General features: G+C 40.2%; 1 protein-coding gene across 1 annotated transcript in view; it reads right to left on the bottom strand.

The window, feature by feature from the left end:
• Nucleotides 1-3,816, bottom strand: part of SLC5A2 (solute carrier family 5 member 2) — a 261,601-nt gene extending 257,785 nt beyond the window's left edge. The window contains exon 1 of the mRNA XM_044086616.1: nt 3,745-3,816. Coding sequence (XP_043942551.1) covers nt 3,745-3,813 — 69 coding nt within the window. The 5' untranslated portion in view covers nt 3,814-3,816. The remainder of the gene's footprint in view (nt 1-3,744) is intronic.
• Nucleotides 3,817-9,252: the final 5,436 nt, after the last annotated feature.

Here is a 9,252-nt window from a genome sequence, read left to right as displayed (position 1 = left end):
GGATATGAATAGAATCTTATAGTGGGACTGGATATGATGGGATATGAATAGAATCTTATAGTGGGACTGGATATGATGGGATATGAATAGAATCTTATAGTGGGACTGGATATGATGGGATATGAATAGACTCTTATTGTGGGACTGGATATGATGGGATATGAATAGAATCTTATAGTGGGACTGGATATGATGGGATATGAATAGACTCTTATTGTGGGACTGGATGTGATGGGATATGAATAGAATCTTATAGTGGGACTGGCTATGATGGGATATCAATAGAATCTTGTAGTGGGACTGGATATGATGGGATATCAATTAAATCTTATTGTGGGACTGGATATGAATAGAATCTTATTGTGGGACTGGGTATGATGGGATATGAATAGAATCTTATAGTGGGACTGGGTATGATGGGATATGAATAGAATCTTAGAATGCTGAGCTTACTGACTTATTCCTGGAGTTCCCCCTGGTAGAGTTCGTTCTTATTAGAGAAAAGACAAAAGAGTATATAATTTAGATGTCCTATGTTGTTTGTGGTGAAATGGGGGGGGGGGTGAAGAAGACACACTGGATGTCCTGGTGTCAGAGGCATGGCCTCAAGCTCAATGCCAAAAAGTGCAGTGTCATCCCCTTTGGCAAAAACTCTGTACCCATGAACTACCACATAGGCAGCAATCTACTTAACACCGAATGCGTGATAAGAGACCATGAGACCCAGGTGGACAGTAGTCTCTCCTTTGATAGTCACATCGCCACAGTAGTCAGGAAGCCCTTCTACGTGGCACACCTCGTCATAAAAGGGTTCTCATCCAGGAAAAAAGAGATCATTGTTCCCCTCTACTCGTCACTCATTAGACCCATTATAGAGTACAACGCCCCTTTTGGAATGTACCTCACAAGACATCTGCAGCAGCTGGAAAGGCCACAGAAGTACCTCACAAAGAGGATTACTGGCCTCAAATAAATGCCCTACACTGACCGCCTCAAAAAACTCCAGCTTTACTCCATAGCATATCACCTATTCCGAGGTGATCTCTGCCTAACATATAAAGCTATGTCAAACCCAGAACTGTTGGACATGCTACACCTAAAGAAATCCCAATCCCTCCAAGCTACAAGCTCTAGGGACCAAAACCTTGTCACCACAATAAACAGGACACACTGGAGGGATAGATTCCTGTCCCAGAGACTTCCTATACTCTAGAACAAGCTACCCATCTATGTCAAGCAAAGTTCTTCATTAGCACTCTTCAAGAAAAATCTTGATGAGTGGATGGGAAATAGGAAATACACCCCGAGGATCACTTCAGTGTCTCTGCTGGACAGTGGCACAGGAAAATAACTTTCTTGGGTGGCGTAAGCTATGGTACCTTGCTGGCTAGGCTTACGTAGGCCCTTGGGCCGATAGCCTAGTACCTACCTATGAAACTATGAAAAGGATTTCAAATTTGGGAAAACTTAGTACATATAGAGGGAATTAGGGCTCCATACATAGTAACTTTTAGAAAGGGTTTGAGCTGCTCTCAAGAGTAAGGAAGGAATAGTACAAGGGGTTGGATGAGCTGTAACATTTGAATGGACTCAGAAACTACAATGTGTGATGTAACACTAAAACAAACACTTTATCTATAAAACGCATCTGAGGGTGCAGCAGGAGTACTTAGTTCTGTTTTCGGTCACAAGATAACTCAGTTATTCCTAATGGCATGCTGCAAAACATCAAGTTAAAAGTCCACTGTCAATTTAAATGGATTCATTAGCTTCATTTAAAAGAAGAACAGCAAAGAGTAGTCATTACTTCCTCATCTTAAATGAAGTTAATAAAGCCTTTGTACCTCAAACTGGGTTGTTTTTCAGTTGGTCTGTTAATGATTACTGTTGGCATTAACACAGGAATTTAATCAAAAAGAAAATGTTTGTGCTGCATTCAGGCCCCCATTTGTGTCCACTGCCTCAACTGATGTAGGCCTTAAGTACTGGCAAAAGTAAGACTGAACATGCTCAGGGAATGGGTCATGTGCTGAAATACTTGTGAGGAGAACAATACAAAAAGTAAAAATAAGTAAAAAGAATGCATGATTTCAAATATTAGTGGAAGCAGGAGAAGGGTGGTGTGTGTGTGTGTGTGTGTGTGTGTGTGTGTGTGTGTACGAGTCTGTGTGGCTGTGTGGTGGGAGTCAGTAGTACAAAGTGACACCTGTAGATGGCAGTACAACACATTATGTTCTGCACAGCTCAGGGCAAGCAACAGATGACAGAATGGATAAGCAAATATGTTTTGGGAATGGGGGGGGGGGGGGGTTGGTGGTAAGTTAAGACCCATACCCAGTCATCATTTTATGATCCAGTGACCCTATGCAAGTTACACGGACAGAGGTTATGAATGCAAGCAGAGAGCTTTGCTTTTTCTGTTCTTCCTTTTCCTGTGGGACTCAGAAAAGTGATGTAAGAGAGTCTCTCAGCAGCATGGGGGTCATCTCTACAAAAATCTCCATCTCATGTCTTTTATTTGGAAAACTATCATGACCTAGGAGTGAAACTGATGGTATGCACTTTCTACTTTCCTCATTTCCTCAGCCAGCTGTGGGAGTTGGGGAGAGAGGGAAACCTAGTGCTGCAACAAACCCGGCTAACACAAAACACCTCCAGGCAAGTGCTTTCTTTATATAAACACAGGTTTCTGACAATGACAAACATTTTTATTACTCTACATTTTATGCAGCAGTCATGCAGAACCTCATTTGTCCATAACTATGGTATCCTGTGACTGCAGACACTATACCCTGGCCAGGACAGATGCTTTAGCTTCCTCTCCAGGTTAGATGTTGGGCTGAAGCTGCATGGGGGGTATCTTATTAGGACATTGGCTGCTTCAAACAGTAGAGGCCCCAGTCACATGAGCTTTTGCCACCCCATTGTTGATCAAGAACAGACATGCAGTGATGAGCAAAGATAAAGTCCATCCCTGCAACACATAACCTCCAAAACCCATGGAAATATCTACCTACTTGTAGAATCATTCAGTGCAAATTATTCAGTCTAAATATGCACCATTGTGACCTTTGACCCCATAGACATTGACAGCACACTTTGCCAAATGTATTCACACTGCATCCACTCCATACAACAGCCAGACATACAATCAACATATACATTTTTATTGTTGGAGTCTTACCTTACCCAACTCCTTTGTCCTATTATTTGCAGAGGTCACCAATGGGAATAATAAAACTATAGAACAACACTTTTAGTAAACCATGTTTCGGTGAAGCAAATACCATTATAGTGTGATGGAATTTGACATAGCAGTATCAGTGAAACTGATTACAAAATGAATAGACTTCATCTAGCCCAGTGCCCCCCATTATCACCACAAGTAGTGGTCACTGCTACCTTAATAGTTGTCCAGTGGCAGGATGCTCAGTATTTTCCTCTCATTGCTGGCACGCTTACTACGTTTACAAGCCTATATCACAAATATACATTTAAATACAACCATTGGACTCCTACACCTTGTAATGTCAGTACGTTGTGGTTAGCTCTAACCCCATTCTGCAATTTTTCCAGATCACTTTACACTTTGTTTAATTTGAAAAGTCATTATATGGACTTAATGCCCAAATTCTGTTCCCTCGTGAGTTGCTTCCCTCTTCACCCCTGTCTACAGTCTGGGTGATAGGATTACGTCAGTAGATAGAAAGCGTGAAATGTTAATAGTTAAAAAATATTCCTTACCGGCCACCAGACCATATTTCTTCCAGCAAGAAAGTATCCACCCACAGTGCCACGGTTGGTCCTGCACATGGACTGTAAACAAACAAACAAAAATGTATAAATGAAATTATTAGGAAAATGACCTTTGCAATTATCAATATTCGTATTAGTGTGTCGACTGCAATATGCGTTAATAAGAATTGTTTTGTCCCCATTTTTTCAGATTATTTTACTGCATCATTGTATATGCTACAAACAAGAACGTGTTTAACTTACACACACACACACACACACACACACACACACACACACACACACACACACACACACACACACACGCACTAAAAGCATGCTTAGAGCCAGTGCTTTGGCAGAAGGTCTTCAATAATGATTATTTAAAATGCATTAATTATTAAATTTACTGACCTCCGTAGAAAATGGGTGATCACTATTCCCACTATACTAAGTCTGTAAGTTTTTAATACTGTCAATAATGCCCTCTGGCACCTTTTCTATTAACAAGAATATATACCCTGTATGTAGAATTTCACTTCACCTGAATGGTAGTAGTTTTGATCGAATGTCCCTGCATCATACATAGTGGTACCACAGTATTTTTATAGTGATGGTAAGAAAGCTAAAAACAGTCAGTGTCTGAAATTAGTTCACAGAACAGAGCATGACACATGGATAGAGTTACGGTAACATGCTCAAATTTGTATTTTATATATGTTGGTTCCTCACTGGCCTTCTAAGAAAAAAATCAGTTTGCCGTTTCTTTTCCAGACCTCATACACTCTAAAAGTACAGCAACCTCAGATTTGTGTTGTAGCAAGACTGAAAGAGAAAGTCACAGTAATTTCAATTAGTGTAATTTATGAGCCCCTGCATGTCTCACTTATATTGTGTGTTGGGACAGTTATGTAATGCTTCATGTATGAATGCTGGAAAAAACAGGCAAAAAAGGACCATAGATCTGGTTCTGTATCATAAAATAATGAAGCTTTGGTTGTGCCCAAGTTTGCTACTGACATCCCAGGTGCTGGCAGAGCCTGCTGGGGAGAAATAGCAATGATTGGCTGAAGAAGGCTTACCTTTTGGGGGTGGGAGCTTGCTGGGGAGGAATAGCAATGACTGGCTGAAGGAGACTTACTGTTCTAGGGGGTGGAGCCTGCTGGGGAGGAATAGCAATGACTGGCTGAAGGAGACTTACTGTTCTAGGGGGTGGAGCCTGCTGGGGAGGAATAGCAATGACTGGCTGAAGGAGACTTACTGTTCTAGGGGTGGAGCCTGCTGGGGAGGAATAGCAATGACTGGCTGAAGGAGACTTACTGTTCTAGGGGGTGGAGCCTGCTGGGGAGGAATAGCAATGACTGGCTGAAGGAGACTTACTCAGAAATGAACGAGAAAAGCCAAAAGTGCAACGCCACATCCACAGTACTCATAATAATTAAATTCAGTAGTTTTAATAACGTTCAGTAAATTCCAATAACGTTCAGTAAGTTTAATACAACAAACAACGTTTTCGTCACCATATAATAGCAACTTCCTCAGAAAAGTTAAAAACTGCAAAGTGCATATTCCATAATGCTATTGATTATTTTTTCACGCGCACACATACACACACGCGCACACACACGCGCACACACACGCGCGCACACACGCGCACACACACAGACACACACATGCACACACAGCGTCTATATTAGAAGCACGAAAATGCTTTTGAGCAAATACGGAAACAGCAACACATTCATCGAATCGCATTTAAGTGATTCGATGAATATGTCATAGGGCAGGAGATAGTTGGCCAACTTCACTGAGTTGCCCTTTCCTTCCCTATAGTGTGATCTCGGAGTTGGTATATTTAGTTAGGGAGGTGTGGGGGGCAAAGCCCCCCCCCCACCTGTTTATGGTGTTAAATTATTTTTTTTTTTAGCAAACAGCCGCATAAGTTTTTTCCCTAGGGAAAAATTCACTTACATGGCCGTTTGCTATTTTTAGGTTTTGTGCATTATGTGTCGACTTTTATGTAGTCGCACATATGCACTTTCGGTCTTATAATATAGACACACACACACAAAATACATAGCTATCTATCTATCTATGAGTATAATCCTTTTGACTAAATTACACTTCATCAGATCAGAAATGCCCGAACAAATTTGCATGTAAACCTTTATTAGACCAAACATACCTTAAAAATGTGTTTTTGCAAGGGGCAACCCTCCCTGCACACCCACACAGCTCATACTTAAATAAACTAACTCCATGGTCATAAAACAGTGTTGAGAATGGGAAAACACACACATCACTCACTGCTGATGTACAAACACATTGCATCCAAAACTTCATGACAACAAATATAACTTGCAAAACATTTTTTGCAGGTGGCCAAGCTCCTTCTGCACCCCCAAGACAGTCTACCCCCCAATCCTCACCCTTACTTAACTGCACTAATTCCACAATCCCCTAACAGTGGAGACAAGAGAAAAACACACACACAATGAATCACTGCTTCCATGCAAACGCAAAACACACCAACAGTAATTTGTTATAGATCTTATAATTTTCAGCCAATCAAGATTCAGTCAAATGTGATATTATATGGGAAGACTATAAATGGTCAAATGTTCATAATATCGAATGTCTGTAATGTCAGCAAAAGGGATTGAATAGCCATATGATCTCAGAATGTTGACATTACTTTGTGGGAGGTCGCAGTACACCGTGGAGTGGGATTTTGCCTTTTCTCCACTGTTGCCTGATTTTGGCGCTGGAATATATAGGTAGCAGGGAGTGTAGATATCGTGCACTTCAATCTTTTCCAATCAATCATTTCAGGTTCAGGTTTTTGTGTCTTTGACTACTCCAAGTACGCTACACACACACACACACACACACACACACACACACACACACACACACACACACACACACACACACACACACATTTATTTATTAATAACATAACAGGTCTATATAAACAATGTGGTGAATGTGGCTAATACAAATATGTAGAGACTATAGGGTTAATAGTTAACAGATGACTTATTAACTCATGTTTCAGTGGAAATGGGTCAACTCCTGTTTCAGTAACTGATGTTTGTGTTGAAGTTCTGAAACCGCTTAACTGTGGAGCAAGGAAGTTTTCCCCTTATGACTTCATCTGAACAGTCTCAGAGTTAGTGAATATAATCCCCAGAAGTTTTTCTTGTTTGTTTTCATTCTCTGCTGCAGCTGACAAGTTAAATTTGACATCTGAGGAGATTTCTATGGTTTCTTGGATATTTAGCAATGAAACCAAGTATTCGTCCGCTGTTAATAGTTAATGATATATGTATATATATATATTACATGTCTAGCCAAAAAACCCTATTCAGAAGTTCCCTATAGCTTCAAGGAGGCCAAGGCAAGACAGACCGATAGATAATTTGAGGCGGCCTTTCCAATTATCTAGGTCAACCTTGAAGGTGACAAGGATGATATTCTGCTTGACATGAAGTGAAAGTTTGCTCCAGAGGTGAGGGATACACCAGGATATGAATCTATCATGCCAATGAGTTTTATATATCTGATGGGATCCATGTTACATTGAAGAAAACCCACATCCCCGATGACCAGATCACCGAGACGGGATCTCTGGCAAAACACATCCCGACAATGGTAAGTGAATGTCTTACGGCACAAAACCTATTCCCGTGTCCATAATACACCTAAATAATACACAAATACCTGCCCCTCCTACGTAAATATACCAACTCCGAGATTGCACCACATTGTGGGAATGGGACTACATCCCATTCCACACTACTCACCATTGTCAGTGATCTCATCTCGGTGATATGGTAGTCAGGGATGTGAGATTTTGTCGATGTAACAAGAACCCATCTGATGATGAAGGGTTATAGTTCCTTTAACCAAGTTATTGAGGTGCCATTAGCTCTGTGAAGGAATAGGAGACAAAATAGGCTCAGATCTTTCATGTTTTGAAAGGCTAGATGGTTGAAGACACTGATTTTTTTTCAGTTATGAATCTCTGAGGTTTCTCAAGTTGTGTAACACGTTTAGATAAATACATGCCATGAGGTGCATTATATTTAATAATGGGCCTGATAAGATACTAAAGGTGAATTAAGACTTATTTGGATCTAGTAGAGATGGCTTTTTAAATGAGATAAAAGGCTTTCCAAAGGTCTGTGTAGACATGATGGTGAAATGATAAGGAATTATGAATGAGAGTGCGTAGGTACTTTATTGCAGTGTCAGATTAGAAGGATGCATCACCTCTGTGGTAACTAAAATTGTTTTGTTTACCAAAATGAACTATGCTGCTACATTTTTTAGATTTAATTTAAGGCCATTGTCTTTGCACCAGTTGTTAACATGGTCTAACCCACATTGAAGCAATTGAGAGTCACTGTTAAACCAAATAGCGACACCCAATTTATATTCATCTGCAAACATAGTTAACCATAGGATAGTAGTGTTGGCCTGAAGGTCTGAAAAATAAATGTCAAATAGGAAAGGGCCCAAAACTGAGCCCTGTGATATATCACTGGTTACTTTTTTTTCTTTCAGAAGTGGCACCTGCAACTCTTAACTACATGGGTTCTATCAAACAACCAGTTAGCTATCCATTGAATAATATAAGGACGTATAGACAGATTTACAAGTCTATCGATAATAGCTGCATGGGGAATAGTGTCAAAGACCTTGGCCAGACCTATATATGCTGTACGCACTACTGCATGACCACTATCCACTGCTTCATTTACTTTTTTCAAGCAAATTAACGATGTTAAAGAGGCAGGACCTTTATTTGATAAAGCCAAATTGATGAGTGTCCTGGGTTAAGAGAGATTTTTAATGTCCAGATTAATGAGGTCTGAGATAACATGCCCCATAGCTTTACATATGAGGCTGAGACTAATGGGTCTATAGTTACCAGGGTCTGTGGCTGGGGCACCCTTGTGTAATGGCATTACAATGGCTGTTTTCCAGGCTTCATGAATGTAGCCAGCTGTGAAGCTTAGATTAGAGAGTTTAAGTAGGGCTTCAGAAAGACCATATTTAGTACTGGTAATTAGGCAATCTGGTATGTTGTCAGGGCCCATGAATGAAGCATTCTCAGTTTTTGAATGGACTGAGAGAACTTGTTCCATAGTAACTCAAGGGTGTGGTTGGGATTGTGAAATCTGTGGGATAGGTATAATTATGGGTGGAGTAAAATTTGCACTAATTTTTTTAGCTAGGATATTAGGTTATTTCCTCAACATCAACCTGTAGTATTATTGTGGACTAGTTCCAAACATATTTCAGTGTTACTTCTTAACATCCTGACATAGATAGAGAAGGATTTGTAGTCATTTTTGGTTCTAGTGGCTACTTTAAGTTTAAAGTCAGCTTTGGGCTTCCCAATTGTTCCTTAAGCTGTTTGTTAGCTTGCATAAATTAAATCTTTAGGCAGGTAGAATAAGTCTTCTTATGAGCATCAAGCCATTTCTTCTCTTGCTATATAATTTATTT

The sequence above is a fragment of the Protopterus annectens genome, chromosome 10.part0 (assembly GCF_019279795.1).
Source record: "Protopterus annectens isolate FY-2018-M chromosome 10.part0, PAN1.0, whole genome shotgun sequence".
In the NCBI taxonomy this organism is placed as follows: Eukaryota; Metazoa; Chordata; order Ceratodontiformes; family Protopteridae; genus Protopterus; species Protopterus annectens.
The sequence above is the reverse complement of the archived record's forward strand: the minus strand, read 5'-3'. Positions and strand labels throughout refer to the sequence as shown.